The sequence below is a fragment of the Chlorocebus sabaeus genome, chromosome 7, assembly GCF_047675955.1.
Source record: "Chlorocebus sabaeus isolate Y175 chromosome 7, mChlSab1.0.hap1, whole genome shotgun sequence".
NCBI classification, from domain to species: domain Eukaryota; kingdom Metazoa; phylum Chordata; class Mammalia; order Primates; family Cercopithecidae; genus Chlorocebus; species Chlorocebus sabaeus.
In genome coordinates this window covers 25,050,710-25,071,287 of record NC_132910.1, presented here as the reverse complement: position 1 = coordinate 25,071,287, position 20,578 = coordinate 25,050,710, and the positions used below count along the sequence as shown (strand labels likewise).

The 20,578-nt window shown below is 38.0% G+C and overlaps 1 protein-coding gene across 1 annotated transcript; it reads right to left on the bottom strand.

The window, feature by feature from the left end:
- Positions 1–8,251: 8,251 nt before the first annotated feature.
- Positions 8,252–9,685, bottom strand: PF4V1 (platelet factor 4 variant 1). The gene is made up of 3 exons (XM_007998874.3): positions 9,258–9,685; positions 8,816–8,942; positions 8,252–8,690 (listed from the first exon to the last, which is right to left on the bottom strand). Exons 1-3 carry the CDS (start codon positions 9,346–9,348, stop codon positions 8,603–8,605), a joined length of 306 nt encoding a protein of 101 aa, XP_007997065.3. The 5' UTR covers positions 9,349–9,685; the 3' UTR covers positions 8,252–8,602.
- Positions 9,686–20,578: the final 10,893 nt, after the last annotated feature.

Here is a 20,578-nt window from a genome sequence, read left to right as displayed (position 1 = left end):
TGATTTTCAGCTAATTTTCTGTTGGCTGAGTAGCTTATCCTTAGCACGTAACTGCACCATTACTTCACAGCACTAACTGCAGATTTATTCTTCTCCATGTAGTTAATATTTGACACACATTTACTTAACACCTACTCTATCAGCATTTTTCTGAAATCCAGAATGAAGAGATGGAATAGGTTTAATCCTTATTCTCTGATTTAAAGTAGGAAAATAGATAAAGGAATAATTACAGTGAAGCTTAATAGTTATCCTGATGGAGGCATGTGTAAATTGCTTTATTGCTTATTTCCTAATAGTCCCTATAGCTATCCCTAGAATTACTGAGAGAAGAAGACTGATTCTCCAACACAGCTGATAAGTAAGAGCTGGCTATTCCAACTCTGCCTTAACTGCTCTGTTTCAAGTTGCATTGCCTCTCACCACAAATGCTGGATAGTGACATAATCCTCATGTTGGGTCTGCTTCAATGAAGAAGTAAATACTTGGCAAATTTAAGTCTAAAGTTTATTTTTTCTTGTTTTCTTTCTTGGAAAAATAGCTAAGCCAGCCTCCTGTATAAAATATACAAGACATCTAGTGTCCTGTATATTTTGTAATCTTATGGACATGATGGCTGACAAACATTGTGGTTTTGTTATTTAATTTTCTTTTAGTTGTTATCAGGAAAATACTACTTGTGTCTGTCATGCTAAATTTTTTCTTAACTAGCTGTCTGCACCCAAGCTTTGGGTTGTGGTTCTGAGCAAGGGAAGAACTGGCTTGTTGGCTGTATTTTTAAAGAGTTGGTTGCTAGCTCAGGTATTGCGGCTTCTGTTGGAAATGTTATGTGCCCTGAGAGTAGAACTCCAAGGAAAGGAAAGTAAACATTTATTTACTAGATTTCAATTCTGAGTCAGAACCCATACTGGATCCTATTATAAGTATGATTTAATCCTTTTCAATACTCTGTGTGGTGGGCTTTATTGTCCTTGTTTTGGAATAAGGGAACTGAGGAGACCCAGGGTCACACAGAGTCAAAGCTGAGATATAACCCAAACTGTCTTACTCAAAAACCCACTGGGCTAATGCCAGCACGTACAGGAATAATGAGGAAAACCCCATATGAGAAGAAGAATTTTGGATAACAGCTAGTTTAGTTCACTGAGTATGTATATGTTGCTTTTATTCAAGCCCTCCTAGAAATCAATGTGTTTTCTGTTCTTAACTCAATTTACATTTGGGACCAAGCTAGGAGGTACACTGCTGAAGCAGATGGGCAGTGAATATAAATGGTAGTCCTAGCTGAAAAGGACCTAGAATCTCAACAATCCAGACAATATCCTATTTGGTGTGACATCTTTACCACAGAAGCTGTTTTCATGGGTTTCCTTGAGACTCCAACCCCAGATCTGGGATGGAGATTGAGATTAAAGGAACACTGTAGACCAGGAGATTTAACTTCCCAGCTGGGCCTCACTGTCATGCCCCTATTGGCTCTCCAAGCATTTTATCTGGAGTGTGGAATCTAATATAGACCGTCAGAGCTTAACTCTTTAATCAAATAACTGGAAAAGTGTTTTTAAACTACACATCACGATACATCAGTAAGTTATGAAATCACTTTATAGTGGTGTGACCAACATCTTTTTAAAAAATGGAGTGTGGTAGGACAGAGTAGAAGAGAACACAAAATATGTGGACACACAGTACAAAGCAAATGTAAGTATCGTATTATGAATTTGTTTTATGTTTGTGTGTGTATATATCTGTATGTGCGGAAATATATACATACATACACTCATACATACACACACACTGAAGGTAACAATCATAGGATTTACAAATATGTATAAGTGAATGCTAGATCACATAGGTTAGCTATTCATTCTCTGGCCAACGAAAACTAATTATATTACCCTAGACTTGGTTTTCTATTTGTAAAATTGGGACCAGAATGCTCCCTAACTGCTTGCAATGCACTTAAAATAATTACTAAGTGTTTTCTTTATGACTGCATACAAATAATTGATACTTTATTGAAAATTAGCACTTCAACTTATAGCCATGTCAAATGATATCTCCAAAGAGAATAAAAACATTGAGTGGCGAAATTACAAATTTTAAAAATTTGTTTCTATTCTTTTGCCTCTGTTTGCTGTTACTTAGAGTGAACATGCATTGTCTTTTACAATGAGAAAAATATGAATATGTATTTAAAAACAAGTCTTCAATATCCTATGCATTACAGAGGAAATTATTTTACCACAAAGTTCTTAGAAGGAAAAAAAAAGCAATAATAACAAAAATGCAAAACAACTTGCAAGGTCCAAATGTTCTTTGATGGTTTTGTTTCATTGATAGATGCCATGACTATGTGGTAAGTCCCTAATTTGTGGATATTTTATGCTGACTACCTCCATCTAGAGGGGAGTTTAAATGCACTGAATCTTTATTACTCCACGAATGTTGAAACAATAACAGGGAGTTGCTGTGTCATTTGGGATTTTCCAAGGAGCAAACCCTCTCTCCCCATGCCCATTCTGATAAATGCAGTAATTTAATATAGTTTGGACGTGTGTCCCCTCCAGATCTGATGTTGAAACGTGGCCCCCAGTGTTGGAAGTGGAGCCTAGTGGGAGGTGTTTGGGTCATGGGAGCAGATTTCTTACGCATGGCTTGGTGCCCTCCCCACGGTAATGAATAAGTTCTCACTCTGTTAGTGTACAAAACTGGCTATTTAAAGGAATCTGGCACCTCCTTCTTCTCTCTTTCTCCCTTTCTCTCACTATGTGACACACTGTATTAGTCAGGGTTCTCTAGAGGGATAGAACTAATGAAATGTGTGTGTGTGTGTATGTGTGTGTGTGTATTCCATATATATTCAACAATCCAGACAACATTCGATTTGGTGTGGCATTTTACCACAGAAGCTGTTTTTCATGATTTTCCTCGAGACTCCAACCCCAGGTCAGGGATGGAGACTGAGATTAAAGGAACGTTATAGTCCAGAAGATTTAACTTTCCAGCTGGGCTGGAAAAAAACGTATATATATACTTATGGGAGTTTATTAAATATTAACTCACACGATCACAAAGTCCCACAACAGGCTGTCTGTCTGCAAGCTGAGGAGCAAGGAGAGGCAGTCGGAGTCCCAAAACTGAAGAACTCGGGGTCCAATATTTGAGGGCAGGAGGCATCCAGCATGGGAGGAAGATGTAGGCTGGGAGACTAGGCCAGTTTCTCTTTTCACGTTTCTTTTTTTTTTTTTTTTTTTTTTTTTTTTTTTTTTTTTTTTTTGCCTGCTTACATTCTAGTCGCACTGGCAGCTGATTAGATTGTGCCCACCAAGATTCAGCGTGGGTCTGCCTTTCCCAGCCCACTGACTCGAATGTAAATCTTCTTTGGCAACACCCTCACAGACACGTGCAGAATCAACACTTTGCATCCTTCAATCCAATCAAGTTGACACTCAGTATTAACCATCACAAATGCCTGCTCCCCCTTTGCCTTCCACCATGAGTAAAAGCTTCCTGAGGCCTCACCAGAAGCTGAGCAGTGTTGGTGCCATGCTTGTACAGCCTACAGAACTGTGAGCCAAATAAGCTTCTTCTTCTCCTTTTTTTTCTTTTTTTTTTTTTTTTAATAAATTACCTCAGGTATTCCATTACAGCAATGCAAAACAGATTAACATATGACTCAAAAGTGTTCTCAGGACAGTTAGACTAAAGTCATTCTGAAGCAAGGATAAATGAGGCACCAGCATTCCAGCATCGTTTGACTTTGCAAAATTCGTTTTGCTCTTTTGACCCTTTAAAAGTCACATCAACAAACTGTTAAATAAAGCTAAGTATGCTGTCTGAGACAGGCAACAAAAGGGAAATCAGCAAAAACAAAATCACGCCACACACATCTTATTTCCACTATTTTCTCCTTCAAAGTTCATTTGTTTTGAACAATTTCATTGCTATTGCAATATTTTGCTCCTTTTTTTTTAAAAAAAGAAAAATCTTTAATTTTGCCACTCAAAACATTCTGGTTTTTTTTTATATACTTTTTATGTATATACACATTTTAAAAAGTAGAATCACAATATATAGTCTTTTGTCACTTACTATGTTTTGGGCATATTTCTCTTTATTTATATATACTTTAAGTTCTAGGGTACATGTGCACAACGTGTAGGTTTGTTACATATGTATACATGTGCCATGTTGGTGTGCTGCACTCATTAACTCGTCATTTACATTAGGTATATCTCCTAATGCTATCTCTCTCCCCTACCTCCTCCCCACAGTAGGACCCAGTGTGTGATGTTCCCCTTCCTGTGTCCAAGTGATCTTGTTCTTCAATTCCCACCTATGAGTGAGAACATGTGGTATTTGGTTTTCTGTTCCTGTGATAGTTTGCTGAGAATGATGGTTTCCAGCTGCATCCATGTCCCTACAAAAGACACGAACTCATCCTTTTTTACGGCTGCATAGTATTCCATGGTGTATATGTGCCACATTTTCTTAATCCAATCTGTCACTGATGGACATTTGGGTTGATTCCAAGTCTTTGCTATTGTGAATAGTGCCGCAATAAACATAAGTGTGCATGTGTCTTTATAGCAGCATGACTTATAATCCTTTGGGTATATACCCAGTAATGGGATGGCTGTGTCAAATGGTATTTCTAGTTCTAGATCCTTGAGGAATTGCCACACTGTTTTCCACATTGGTTGAACTAGTTTACAGTCCCACCAACAGTGTAAAAGTGTTCCTGTTTCTCCACATCCTCTCCAACACCTGTTGTTTCCTGATTTTTTAATGATTGCCATTCTAACTGGTGTGAGATGGTATCTCATTGTGGTTTTGATTTGCATTTCTCTGATGGCCAGTGATGATGAGCATTTTTTCATGTGTCTGTTGGCTGTATGAATGTCTTCTTTTGAGAAGTGTCTGTTCATATCCTTTGCCCACTTTTTGATGGGGTTGTTTGTTTTTTTCTTGTAAATTTGATTGAGTTCTTTATAGGTTCTGGATATTAGCCCTTTGTCAGATGAGTAGATTGCAAAAATTTTCTCCCATTCTTTAGGTTGCCTGTTCACTCTGATGGTAGTTTCTTTTGCTGTGCAGAAGCTCTTTAGTTTAATTAGATCTCATTTGTCAATTTTGGCTTTTGTTGCCATTGTTTTTGGTGTTTTAGACATGAAGTCCTTGCCCATGCCTATGTCCTGAATGGTATTGCCTAGGTTTTCTTCTAGGGTGTTTATGGTTTTAGGTCTAACATTTAAGTCTCTAATCCATCTTGAATTAATTTTCATATAAGGAGTAAGGAAAGGATCCAGTTTCAGCTTTCTACTTATGGCCAGCCAATTTTCCCAGCATCATTTATTAAATAGAGAATCCTTTCCCCATTTCTTGTTTTTGTCAGGTTTGTCAAAGATCAGATGGTTGTAGATGTGTGGTATTATTTCTGAGGACTCTGTTCTGTTCCATTGGTCTATATCTCTGTTTTGGTGCCAGTACCATGCTGTTTTGGTTACTGTAGCCTTGTAGTATAGTTTAAAGTCAGGTAGCGTGATGCCTCCAGCTTTGTTCTTTTGGCTTAGGATTGTCTTGGCAATGTGGGGTCTTTTTTGGTTCCATATGAACTTTAAAGCAGTTTTTTCTAATTCTGTGAAGAAAGTCATTGGTAGCTTAATGGGGATGGCATTGAATTTATAAATTACCTTGGGTAGTATGGCCATTTTCACAATCTTGATTCTTCCTATCCATGAGCATGGTATGTTCTTCCTTTTGTTTGTGTCCTCTTTTATTTCACTGAGCAGCGGTTTGTAGTTCTCCTCGAAAAGGTCCTTTACATCCCTTGTAAGTTGCATTCCAAGGTATTTTGTTCTCTTTGAAGCTATTGTGAATGGGAGTTCATTCATGATTTGACTCTCTGTTTGTCTGTTACTGGTGTATAAGAATGCTTGTGATTTTTGCACATTGATTTTGTATCCTGAGACTTTGCTGAAGTTGCTTATCAGCTTAAGGAGATTTTGGGCTGAGACGATGGGGTTTTCTAAATGTACAATCATATCATCTGCAAACAGTGACAATATGACTTCTTCTTTTCCTAACTGAATACCCTTTATTTCTTTCTCTTGTCTGATTGCTCTAGCCAGTATTTCTTACCAAAAAAAAAAAAAAAAAAAGAAAAGAAAAAGAAAACTTATCTCCAAAACAACAACAATAACAAAAAACACCCTCTGTTAAATTGTTTACTCAGGCCGGGCGCAGTGGCTCATGCTTGTAATCTGAGCACTTCGGGAGGCTGAGGCAGGTGGATCACTTGAGGCCAGGCGTTTGAGACCAGGCTGGCCAACAAGATGAGACCAGTCTCTACCAAAACCACAAAAATTAGCTGGGGGTGGTGGCACTTGCCTGTAATCCCAGCTATTCAGGAGGCTGAGGCATGAGAATCACTTGAACCTGGGTGGCGGAGGTTGCTGGGTGACGGAGTGAGACTCTGTCTTACAAAAAGAAAAAAAATTCTTACTCAACACTCCAAAGTAACTGGAATGGTGCATTAAGAGAAATATTGATACCAGTAATGTAATACTATAATAGAATTAATAGCCCTTCATTTTTAAGCTCAGACTGTGTATAAGGAACTGTGCCAAATGTTTTGCATCTATCCTCTATCTAGTTCTTAAGATAATCAATCCATAAAGTTAGACACTCATAATGTCCTCATTTCACATATATGAAAACTAAGGCACAGAGGAAAAGTGAGTGTGGCACAGCCTGGGATGCCAGGTTAAGGACTTTGGACCTTGAATATTTTATTCAGGGAAATGAAATATTTGGGTTTTGGAAATATAATTTGGGTAGTAGTGCATAAGTTGTACTGAAGATAAAAAAACACTAAGTGGGCAAAAACTGGTTGGGAGACCTTTTTTCATTCACTCTCCCCATAGATACTCCAACCCTGCAGAACTATGAACTGTTGTTCAAACATGCAAAGGACTTAAAATGATCTTGTGTCTTTCTACTTGTTATTTATCTTGAGGCAGTTCCAGTCTTCCCATTGCCCGCCCCGCCCATCCCCCCAACAAATTTGTACTCCACCTTTAACAGCTAGTTCATGGATTTTGCTAACATGCCACTTTCCTGTGTGAAAGACAGCACAATGTGAAAGCAAGAGCAGGGAGTCAGGAGTCAGAATGATCTGCTCAGCCTCTGACAAGCTGTGTCCTTCCAAAGACTGTCACCTCATCTCTATAACGGGAATAATACTATCTATTATCTTAATTAATTTATTATCTATTAATTTTGTTTATTTTAGTTTGTATCTATTATTTTGTATCTATTAATTTTGTTTATTTTAGTTTGTCATCCTAGGTATCTCCCTCCTTTCCAGCCCACCGCAGAGATTGAATTATACCATCTGTATTTTATCATAGATCTTAATCCTATCTGTACACCTTGTCATATTAAGTCAAACTTGCATTAGCTCATGAACAAGGGTCTGTAGCTTTCTCCTGCCTCAAGTAGGTTCTGCCTTCTGGTCCTTGGTGGTAGGCTGAATAATGCCCCCCACCCCTGAGATCCTTGTGTTCTACTCTCTGGACACTATGAATATGTTGCTTAACATGGCGAATATATATGTATCTATAAATAGATAGATAGATATAGATATAGATATAGATATAGATATATAGATATACAGATGTATTAGAGAACTTGAGTTGGAAAGCGTTTCTGAATTATTCAAGTGAACCCAATGTATTCACAAGCCTCCTATGAGAGGTAAGAGGGATATAAAAGGTAGAAGAGTCAGCAGAGACAGAGGAGAAGTAGAGGTCGGAGTGATGCAGGTTGAAGACTGGGAAAAGGGTTATGAGGCAAGGAATGCAGGTGAAAAAGAGGAGGAAGTAGATTCTCTTCTAGAGCCTTCAGAAGGAATACAGCTCTGGGGACAGCTTGAGTTTAACCTTTAAGACTTACTTTGGACTTGAGACCTCTAGAATTACAAGACAATAAATTCGTGTTGGTTAAGCCACTGAGTTTGTGGTAATTTGTTACAGAAGCAACAGGAAACTAATATGCCCACGTTACAACTCCTTCATTTATCCCCAGTATAGAGCAATGTCTTCCTAAAGGATGAATGAAAATATTACCTCACACTTCTCCTAGTTTCCAGAATCTTAATATCTTCAATGTTAAGGAATTTGTGGGGATAAAAGCAGAGTGTTGCTTATTTACTTCATTTTTTTTAAAAAAAACAAGCTGTGGAGTAATGCTTAAGAGCTACTAATATTTATTGGCAAGCTAATTTTAACATTCAAGGTAAATATGTAGCTATAAAGTACTGCAATCATATAAATGAACAAATACGTATCAGCTAACATATAACACTGAACAGAATCAGTTTTTATTAAGCCAAGTTTTCCTTCACAACGCTTTTTGCTTAAAATTCTGGAAATTTTAAAATATGAAATTGTGATGTGTCAGCATTATTTTTGCAATATTGTTAAGAAATAGATTGATACCACAACTTGATTTATTTTCTTAATATAAGAAGGATAATACAAACATCAGAAGATTCTTTCACAGTTAGATTGAAAGTGCACACTCATGCAGCTAGTAGCTAACGCTCCAAATGTTTCTTAATTATTTTCTTGTACAGCGGGGCTTGCAGGTCCAAGCAAATTTTCCTTCCATTCTTCAGCGTGGCTCTGGCAGGGAAAAGAGAAGAGGTGCGCCTTTCAGTCCTTGGGTTTGCAAATGGCATTAGAAGGGGGAGGAATGGGCAAAGGAGGCACGGAGTGGGGGCACTGACTGAGGTAGTGCGAGGACTCACATCAGTTGGGCAGTGGGGCAGTGGGGTCCGGCCTTGATCACCTCCAGGCTGGTGATGTGCCTGGGACAGATCTGGGAGGTGGTCTTCACACACAGGCACTGCAGGTCCCCGTCTTCTTCAGCTTCAGCTGAGGGGGAAAGGGAGGGTGTAAGAGAGGAGGAGGGGACGGAATGGTGACTCCATGAGTAGACAGAGGTACTTTAGGGACTTTTTCCACTACCTTCAGCCTTCTTTTCATTAGCCATAAATCATACCTCTCTCAGAAGTTGTGCTGATCAGGTGGCGAGGTGCCCCTGCAGCCTGCCACTGTACCCGCACACTCAGCACGCTCGCGGTAAGTGTAGCTGCGATCATGATCCTAGAGGATTCCTCCCCAGCCCCAGAGCTTCCCGCATTCCCCCCTCGCCGCTGCTGGCCCTTCCAGTCTGGTTTCTGCCCTCACCGCTGGCGAAGGCGACCACAACTGACAGGAGCAGCAATGCCAGGAACAACATCTCCGGGAGGTTGGCGCGGGACCTGGCTGCGGAGCTCATGTTGCAGCAGAGGTTCCAGCAGGATCCTAGTGCGCAGGGAAAGTCGGGCTGGGGTTCTGCAGGCAGTGAATCCTGGCCTCACCAGTCTTCTTTTATCCTCCGTCCCTGTTCTTCCAGTCCGGAAGCCGGGGGTGGACAGCGAGGAACTGTAGTGCAGGAGCTAAGACAGTGCTGTGAAGACTCGGACTCTGGCCAGCCAAGATTATAAAACAAAAGGCTGGGGGCAGCTGCCTTGACTGGGAGCTGTTACAAAAATGCTTACCTTCAACCCTAGTTTATATACACTTACATTTGTGGAGTTAGAAGCACTACTTGCATCTTAGAAGAGAAATGTTTTCTGTATTGTATCATAGTAGAGCTCTCTGTAGTCACCATGCAACTTACACAGCAGGGGGCTTCAGGACCCAGACAGTTCTTGTTTCCTTCTCAAGAGCTGCTCATGTGCTCCTGACTTCAGTATTGATTACTTATTGATTACTACTGAGTTTGGCGGCTGTGTGTTTGAAGAGTGTGTTGTTCGCAATTGTTTTCTGATACTAATAAGTTTAATTTGGTCTCTAGGCATTGACTCTTCTGAATTTCACCTGCATGTGGAAAACTTCCCTAGTCTCTGGATGGGATTCACCAGGCTCCACCGACAATCACCCAGTATACTCTAGGATGCAAGGTCTATTTTCCGTAACTCTTAGTAAAAATTGCAGAAAAATTGCAGAAGTAATAAAATATATTTTATTTTTATAAAAACTTAGCTTCTGGATGTTTCTTCATTGTTCCCATCCTGAATAATAGTCCAGAAGAGAGGACAAGGAGAGTTTGCCAGGCCACGTCTTCCGGTACCTGCTGTCTTCAGTCTGTGCCAGTGACAGGGTGAGATGGGCTGCACTGTTGGTGGGGAGCAGTGATGCTCTCTGCAGGAGGATTCAGGGCATCTGGGAGTTGAGTGTGAGAATGATGGGAGGTGACAGTGGAGGGGATGCAACAGAATCCCACATGGGAAAGGGGAAGAGATCCATATCGACTGTCTTCCCTTCTCTAAAAAAGAATGACTTTGGCTCTTGATCAGGGCAAGGTACACCCTTAACCCAAAGCCCGAGGTTCCCTGTCACACTGACTAACAGTGGTGAAGGGTGTCAGGGACCCACTGGATGGAACTAGCTGATATTCTAATGCTTAGAAAGCCTGCATTTTTGTAGGAATATGCAATTCTTTCTCCTACTCTCCCAACACCTGCCTATTCAGCTGGCTAGGACCTATTCATATTTCTGGTATCAGCTTAAATATCACTCCCTTAGGTGGACCTTCCCTGACAGCTATATGTAATCGTGTTCCCTTATTGTTCTATCTTGCAGAACTCTGTTTTTCCTATTTCTCACAGAATACACAAACATACACACACATATATTGTAGATATATATATGTGTGTGTGTGTATCTCTATATTTATAAGTGTTTAAAATGGTTTTGTTTCTTAAATGGAAAACACTGTGACATTAAATATCATAAAGTTTATCACTATTTCAATGTACTGGTAGGGACTCAATGCAAAGCAGCTACAGTAGTGAAGATAATGTGTTGAAAATGATGATGACGAGGCTTTGACATGTTCATATGTCTACTCAATTGGAGCAATTAGAGCGTATAATTGGAACATACATCTATATTGACATGTGTCACATATGGTCGCAATTATTTGTCCAGTAGTCTGCCTCTCCCACCAGATAGTGATCTCTTCAATAACAATTCTCTGTGACTTATATACAGTCATGCACTACATAACAATGTTTTGGGCAGTAATAGACTGTGTATATGATGATGATCCCATAAGACTATAGTGGAGCTAAAAATTTCCTATTGCCTTGTGACACCATTGCTGTTGTAAAATCATAGCAAGCGAATGTATTATTCATGTGTTTGTGGTAATGCTGGTGTAAGCAAACCTACTGTGCTTCTAGTTTCATAAAAGTATATCACATACAATTATGTACAGTACATAAAAATTGATAATTATAATAAACAATGCTGTATCTGGTTTGTGTATTTACTATATTGTACTCTTTAATCATTATTTTAGAGTGAACTCCTTCTACTACTACTGGAAGAAGAGTTAACTATGAATCAGCCTCTGGAAGGCCCTTCAGAAAATATTTCAGAAAAAGACATTGTTATTTTAGAAGACGACCACTCCATGTGTCTTATTGCCCATGATACGAGAAATGAATGTGGAGGACAATGATTGATGATTCTGACCTCATATAGGCAAATTTGTATGTTTGAGTCTTAGTTTTCAACAGAAAAGTTTAAAAGGAGAAAAAAATTAAAAATTAAAAAGTTTTATAGAATGAGGATAGAAAACAAAAAATATATTTATAGCTGTACAATGTGTTTGTGTTCTATGTGAAGTATTACTATAAAAGAGTCAAAAAATTAAAAGAATTCACACATTTATAAAATAAAAATGTTACGGTAAGCTAAGGTTAATTTAACATTGAATAAAAAAATATTTTTTAGAAACTTAATGTAGCCTAAGTGTATAGTGTTTATACAGCCTGCGGGATTGGACAGTAATGTCCTGGGACTTCACTTTACTCATCACTCACTCACTGACTCACTCAGAGCAACTTCCAGTCCTGCAAGCTCCATTCATGGCAAGTGCTCTCTACAGGTTTACCATTTTCTATTTGACCATACTTGTACCATACCTTTTCTATGTTTAAATATGTTTAGGCACATACATACTTATCATTATATTACATTTGCCTGCACTATTCAGTACAGTAACATACTGTACAGGTTTGTGGCTTAGGAGCAATAGGCCATAACACATGGCCTAGGTGTGTAGTAGGCTATACCAGGTTTGTGTAAGTACACTCTATGATTTTTTACACAATGAAAACAATTGCCTAGTGATGCATATCCCAGAGCGTATCCCCATCGTTAAGCAACATTTGACTGTATTTTTAAACATCCGGTATACAACTCAATGGCTGTTGCAGAACACATTGTAATTCCTACATTTCCATGGAACTGAAAATTAACAGTGTAGAGAATAAATAAAAGGGATGGTTTTACGTTTCAATGGACAACATAGAAGGTCTGTACAACCTTATCCCCAGATTTCAACACTGGCAGCATACAGGAATTCAGGCAGCAGCGAGTGGCAATTAAACTACCCTTTCTCTGCATCTAAATAGAATAACTCAATAACTGCACACAAAAGTAAGAGACACTTGCATCTCATGAAGAATAAATGTAGTGCCAACACTGTGCTATGTCTCAGTAGCTGGCCTTGACAAGTTTCAGTGGTAAAACACAAGAGATATGAGTGAGATGCTTGAGCTGCTTTGAATAATTAGGAAAAAAGCTAAAGAGAAGAATTGCAATTTGCATTTACTGCTTTATTACATGTTTATGTATAGTTTTGGTTAACTGTTATTTAATATATACATTTATTTTAGAGACAAAACACTTTAAGGTATTGAACCTATGATGGTGAGGAGATAAAGAAAGCATTCCTTAATAGCACAAAAGTTGTAAACTACATGCTTAGTACATGAGTACTTCCCCAAAGTCCATGTACAAGTTGGAGTAGGTGAACTTATTTATTCTCCTATAATCATTATAGTATGTACAATATGCTATCTATTTATTAAGTCCTATTTTGTATGCCAATAATACCATGTTATATGTAATGTAATCTCCTCATTTGAAGAAGAAGAGTTGAGAAAAGTGGCATGGTGCACTATTGAGAGCACAGTTTCAAATCCCCACTCTGTCTCCTGCTAAGTAATCTAATATTGGGGCAAGGTTTTAAATTTCTTTCAACTTTCTTTTTTTGTTGTTCCAGAAAATACCATAGTTTTCTTAATAGAATATCTGGATATGTTTTCACTATATATTTTTACTCTACTCGTGGAAAATATATTCACTTTAAAGTAAATAATCACAACTTACAAAACTTACACTCAACAACTTTATTATTTTCAGCACTGGAAAGCTAAAACAAACATTAGAAAAAACTTTCAGAGAGTGTTGTAAACAAGACATCCTAGCACATTGGAAAACTCTATTACATCCCTAAATAGTTTAACAAAAATTTATTGAGCAAATATTCTACACTGGGCTCTGTATGAGTTCTTATATCATTGAGCATTATAAAGTCTGTTAATTATCATGGGCATGTCTAGACTAACAGTAAAACAGAGCAAGAAAAATCAACAAAAATGTGTTTGGAAGGAGATTCTCAAATAAAGAGAGCAAAGCACTGTGCAATGGTTAGCCAGGAATTAGGGAGTAAACCATATACTATGTTGAAACTAGGCTTGCTTATTTTCATCTTTCTGTCATCTTTTAACCAGCCTTCTCAGAATAAAATGTGATTTTTGACACAGAATGGAAAAATACCTGAATTTTAACACAGTAAGAGTAGGTATCTTGGATAAAATAAGAATTCTAGAAAGCCTTTAAAATCTTGACCTTCCTGGGAGGTAAACAGGTTTGGCAGAAAGTGAACAGATTAAGCAGCTGACCCATCACCTTCCAACATTTTCTGGACTATCTTCTTGATTCTGGGAGCTTCTGAGTCCAGGCATACATTTTTCCTCTCATCTTTCAGCATGACTCTGCAAGAGACAACAGAATTATCTGTTGAGAAACAGAAAAGAATACAGATGGGGATGGAGGTGAAGGTGGAGGGCTTTCCTCATGAAGCAATGACACAGAAGCAGGGACTTACAGCACTTAGACTTTGTTGCAATGGGCTCCTGACTTGACCACTTCCAAATAATGAATGTTGGTGGATCCATCCTAGGTTAGCCCTAATTCCTGGCTAACCATTGCACAGTGTTTTGTCCTTTTTATTTGAGAATCTCCTTCCAAATACATTTTTATTGATTTTTCTTGCTCTACTCTACTGTTAGACTAGAGATGCCCATGATAATTTACAGCAAATAAATGTGGACGTTTGGGATGACATTGCTGGGATGAATTCCAGAGGCTGACTTCACACACACGCAGTGCAGTTCAATGTACAAGACACTGTCTACACATCGAACTGGAGTAGAAAATGTGATTAGTGGTCATGAATACTTCGCTCAGTTCCTTATTTGTAAATTGACAGTAATTGTACTTCTCTCATAAGGCCATTGTGAATATGATCTGTAAAGCTTTAGTAAAGTGCCCAGCAGAATGCTCAGCACATGTGAAGTGCCCCCTCTGTGTGCCTCCTCCAATTGGAGCTGTTAGTATAATGGCACTCTCCAGACCCAGGGCACCAGCTAGTCTTTCTCTCAGACACAGGTATAGCAGAAGCAGCAACAGGTACAGGCAGCAGGTCTCTCCCTCTGCTTTTCCCTAAGTTTCTCTTACTTTGCCCATTGGTTCAGGAAGGCAGAGCAGTCAGCAGCAGTGACAGAAGCAGCAACACCTGCAGGGCACGAAATGGTCTGGCACTGTTACAGGAAGGGGTGGCATTGAGTCTGAGGCTCATGATGGAGAAGGTTGAGCTAGAGTTGTTTCCAGAGCCAGAAGACTTGCACATGAGAGTGAGCTGCTGCCTACAAGTCTGCAGATAAGTGGCTTCTCATGCTTTGAAGATGTCATTTATATCCTATCCCTCAAAACCAGAAAGGAGGAAGAGGTAGGGAAGGGAGAAGTGAGGGTATGTGGTGATCCACACATAAGCCTGTCAAGCTGTGCCCAACCCAGAGAAAGACCAGACAGGACAAAATTCCTACTAAGTTTCATGTTATGCATCACTTCACATTCCCACTCTTTCTTAGTACCTATCTCCCTTGCACATATGTAAGAACTCTACTTAGGAAGGTAAGAACTACGCTGAAATACCACATGCATTTTCTTTGTATGATTAGGTAACAATATGTCCTGACTTTCCTATAATGCAGTGTACAGGCTTAATGGACTTTAGGAATACCCAAAAGCACAAACTTGTGGCCCTTGAAAGACAGAGTTATCTTTTCTTTCTAGTAGCTATGGGAAGTAGATATTCTTTTCCTGGTTGTTGATAAATATTTGGATTAGTTTGGAGTATGTGAGTAAAATAAGAGCCAACTACCATAAAAGATGTACTTTTGATTTTAGCTTATGGGCTTCTTTCTGTCTTCCAAACGCATTATCTTTTGTAATTTCATCCAGAATCTATAAACAAAATGCATCCTCCTTTGTATTATAAAATAAGCTACTTGTTTCTGCCACGTCAGTACACTTTAAAAAGCAAGACCCACCATATTGACTTCTTCCTTTCCTTTCAATCTAATAGAAAAATAGATATCTTTTGTGGTAAACAATTCATACACTACAGATATATTTGAAATAAAACATTCTAGTTCCTCATCATCATTACTCCACATTACTGCTCTTCAGTGGTAACCATTGGTAAGAATTTGGGATTAGTTTTCTATTCTATGTAGATTTATATGCACACATTTATACATATACAGAGAGAAACACGTTTAGTACATAAAGATACATGTATACTATTCACAGAGGTATACGAAGGTCTTTTCTATATAAATGGGATCCCCCTATATAGATTATTATACAATTTACTTTTATCTTTCAAAATATCAGTTCAATCACACCATTGCACTCCAGCCTGGGCAACAAGAGTGAAACTCTGTCTCAAAATAAATAAATAAATATATATATATATATATATATATATATATATATATAAATCAAAATATGGGTTCAGCATCCTTTTATGCTACTTCGATGTAGTTTTGCCCCATTCTTTTTAATGGCTACATGACATTCTATAGTAGGAACAATAGTTACTCAACCTCTGCCTTGTTTATGATCCTAAGGATGTTTTGAACTACTAGAAGCTGCAATCACGCCGGGCACGGTGGCTCACACCTGTAATCCCAGCACTTTGGGAGGCCAAGGCGGGCAGATCATAAGGTCAGGAGATCGAGACCATCCTGGCTAACACAGGGAAGCCCCGTCTCTCCTAAAAATACAAAACATTAGCTGGGCGTGGTGGCATGCATCTGTAATCCCAGCTACCCTGGAGGCTGAGGCAGGAGAATCGCTTGAATCTGGGAGGCGGAGGTTGCAGTGAGCTGAGATCGCGCCTTTGCACTCCAGCACTGATGACAGAGTGAGATTCCATCTCAAACAAAACAAAACAAAACAAAAAACCAACAACAACAACAAAAAGAAGCTGCAATTGAATCTTTGTTTCTGAATTCTCAGGTCCTGATTAAAAAGCTTGGTGGGAAATATTGCACATAAACTAAGCCCCACAGAGATACAGAAGTATACCTATAGCTCACATGTTGGATTGTATATTATTGTCTGGATCACTGTCACATTTATAAGATTTGCTTGTTCAATTGAATTAGACATTTTAAAGGCAGAGGCATGTCCTAGGTTTCTCTGAATGTCTCATGTATCCTGTTGCATGTAGGATAATGCAAGATAAAGTAGGTCCTAAGCAGTGTTAATAAGTAAATCAACAAATGTAAATCCCATGAAGGAAGCTTTCTCTTTTTTGTTCTAATTAGCTACGAACTCCACATGACCAATAGAACGTGTGGCATGAAAGTGTCATTTGGAAAACTGGCAATAAAGAACAAGGCAGATACAAGTGGTCCCAGCTATAAGCAGTCTTCGTGCTACAACTATGTATAACTCTTAGGATGTTATTTAAACTTCCCATATTCTTTTCTTACTTTTCCTAACTGAATTTTATGAACAATTATTTATTATTTCTGACAATTCTGCATGTTATTGTGAGGTTCTTCTGCTAAGCTCACTTAAGTGGGTGCAATCAGAAACAACTGAAATGACTGAGATTTAAAAATGGCCTCATTCACATGGGAAGGGGTTGGTGTCCGTTGCTGGCTGAGATTTCTGCTACGGTACCTGCATCTTTCTCCTCCTCTTTTAAGTAGTACTGTTTTACCTCTGAGAAATAAGCAGAAAGTAAAGAGGGAGAGAAGGAAAAGGGAGAGAAAAGGAGAGGAGGGAAGGAGAAAGAAGAAATAAAATAGAAAAAAAGAAAAAAGACAACACAAAGCACAAGCCCCATCACTTGAAGGAATATTTGAAGGAATCCTCAAAATATTAAATATGCAAAATTGCTTTCTAGCCAAAAAAAATGAACGTAGTAATATTTCTTCTGACTTAAGTTTTTAAGTCAGTTTTTCTTGTTTAATAGTTTCTGACTATGCCGACTTAAGTTGTTAGGTCCTGGGTTTTTTTCTGTTTTTGTTTGTTTGTTTGTTTGTTTTTGGTTTTTTGTTTGTTTTGTTTTGTTTTGTTTGTTTGTTTGAGACAGAGTCTCGCTCACTGCAAACTCCGCCTCCCGTGTTCACACCATTCTTCTGCCTCAGCCTCCCGAGAGCAGCTGGGACTACAGGCGCCCTCCACCACGCCCGGCTAATTTTTTTTTGTATTTTTGGTAGAGACGGGGTTTCACCTCGTTAGCCAGGATGGTCTCGACATCCTGACCTCGTGATCCGCCCGCCTTGGTCTTGTTTTTTAATGTATCCCTTATTTTTCTCCACCTCATTTTTTTTCTTATAAATTAGAGTTTAGCAGTACAATATAATAAACTAAAATGATTTTTCTCCCTGTCCCAACACAGAAGTTTCTAGTCTTAAGCAAGCTTAAAGGAAGCGGATAAGCTGAGAGTTCGGGTTCTTCTGAGAGTTGAGATGTGGAGTCAATTGCAGAGATAAGCTCAGCAGGACACAGAATGAGGAGAGCAGGCTTCTTTCTAGTTCCTCCTGTGAGATGACTTTATAGCCTTTACTCATTATTGATATTGAGATATTGTGAATTCTCAAATGAGATACATTTTCATTCAAACATAAGATCAAAACAATTTCCAGAGCAAGAGATAAAGGTTTCTAACACTATTCATAGTATCTTTCATTTTCTGTTCAACCCCCTAAACACATTGCTGAGAATATTTACTAGCTTCACTGGACACTTTTTTCTTTCCATATTTAACGCTATTTAGTTTTTTTTTTTCCTGTTTCATTAGCAAGAATTTTTAAAAGTCACTAATCCTTTTGAGGAAACTATATGAAACGTCTTCTGAAGTAATGATGCTGTTTGAATTCGTTGATACCGGGAAGGAGGTAGGCATGGGGCACAGTATCATCAAGTCATTGTCTTAATCAACAAATGTGGTTTGTCACAGACAATACATTGTCAGCAAGGTTCATGAGGAAGTATTAAAACATTTCTTGAGTCATTACAATTTCATAAGGCTATTAGTCAGCATTTGATATAAAATAGCTTTTTGCTTGTTTTCATTTATTTAAAAATATTGATTAAGCATCTATTCTGTGCCAGGCATTATGAAGTTCTCATTTTTGTGTAACTTAGTCATTTAACTATTTCTTTTTAAAGAGAAATCTAAAATATTTGTGTAAAGTAATAGGATATGTATAATACTCTACTATTATTACTACTATGATGACTGTAATTGTTAATTACTGTTACTATCATTTGCCTTATTCCCTTTGATTTCAAAGATGAGAAGCACAGTATGGAGGGCAAGGTGTACACAAATGGTTAAAAGATATTTTCAAATAAGTTATTCAGTTAAAAGCAGTAAGCTTATACAAAATTATAAATCTGAATGAATACTAGGGATAAAAACAATTGTCAGAGGTTCTTGAATATTAAAATAATTTGACAGCCTTTTTCAAGAAGCTTACATTGTCACCATGGGTTTTTATGTGTGTATGTGCTAAGAAATTTTATCAACTCTTTTCCCTTTCAGTCATGAAATAAATAGCAGAGCCATTCAGTCAACAAAGAAGTTTTCTAAGACCCCAAACAGAACTTACCTGTTAGCTATTTTAAAAGAAAATATCTAGAGACATCAGAGGACCACTATCCATTGAAATTGACATATTATTCCTGCCTTACATAAAATATTTTGAGCTGACATTTCCCAGATCCTTATTTTAAGTACAAAGTTAATGAGCTATCAATCATAAAAACAATTTGAACAGAGCTAGAGCTAGTAAAAATTTTGGGTCAGTTTGTTAAAGTATTTTAACCAATAAATTGAAATACTAGTCAATAAAAGATTTTCTATTAAGTGCTGAAAACAAATGTGCTTTATCTGTGACTCTCAGTTGATAAGAATCATTCAGCCCTCTGGCACTCAGGTTAATGGAGGTTTTACTGTCTTCCAGTGAAGCCTGAGGTGTGGGTGGGGAAAGAGTGGGGGGAGTGGGGCTGGGGAACTATCTTCCTGGGTACTGTTACATAGAAGTGCTGCAAAATTTTGCAGGCCCCAGAATTTTCATTTCAGTTTATGTTAATCAGTATAATTTATTGAGTCTCAAATGTATGACTGTTATCCAGTTTCACTACACATTCATTCATTTGAGGAAATTTCAGTACGATGTTTTCCCAGAGCCTACAAACACATTCAATTGTTAGCAAGTACCGTTTGATCCTCTTTTGCTGTGTAAGAAGTCAACCTTAAACTTAGTGGCTTAAAACAACAATTTATTATTTCTGATAATTCTACATATTAATGTGAGATTCTTCTGCTATGCTCAACTAAGTGAGTGTAGTCAGAAGCAACTGAAATGGGTGAAAATCAAAACTGGCCTCATTCCTGTGGGAGGTGGTTGGTGTTGGCTGCTGGCTGAGATTCCTGCTAGGGTACCTGGGTCCTTCTCCTTCTCTTTTAAATAGCGTTATTTTACTTCTGAGGAATAAACAGAAAGGACGAAGGGAGGGAGAGAAGGAAAGGGGAGAGATGAGGAGAAGAGGGAAGGGGAAAGAAGAAAGAAAATAGAAAGAAAAAAAGACAACACAAAACATAAGCCCCTCCACTCTCCACCTTCTTTCTTCTCCTTTTCCTTTCTCCTAGTCCCTCCTCCTCTTTCTTTCTCTCTCCTTATTAGAAAATCTTTGTTTTGTGGGAAACAGTATATTTGCTATAAAGAGACCTTAACTCAGACTGAAAGTTCTTCATTTTTATAATTTCCATATTTATAAGGATCTTGCATAGGGTCAGGTATGTAACAAGATTACCAATAAAGGTTAATAAATTGATATTTGATTGATGAATGTTTATATAAAGGAAAATACATCATAAATTTTGATAGTTACCATGTACTTGACAAAAAATGGAATATAGTTTTCAAAAGCTTCTATAAAAAGACTCATAGAAAAATTTTAAGAGTGCTAAAAATTAATCATGCATATGTAAAGAGAATATAAATAAATTTAGA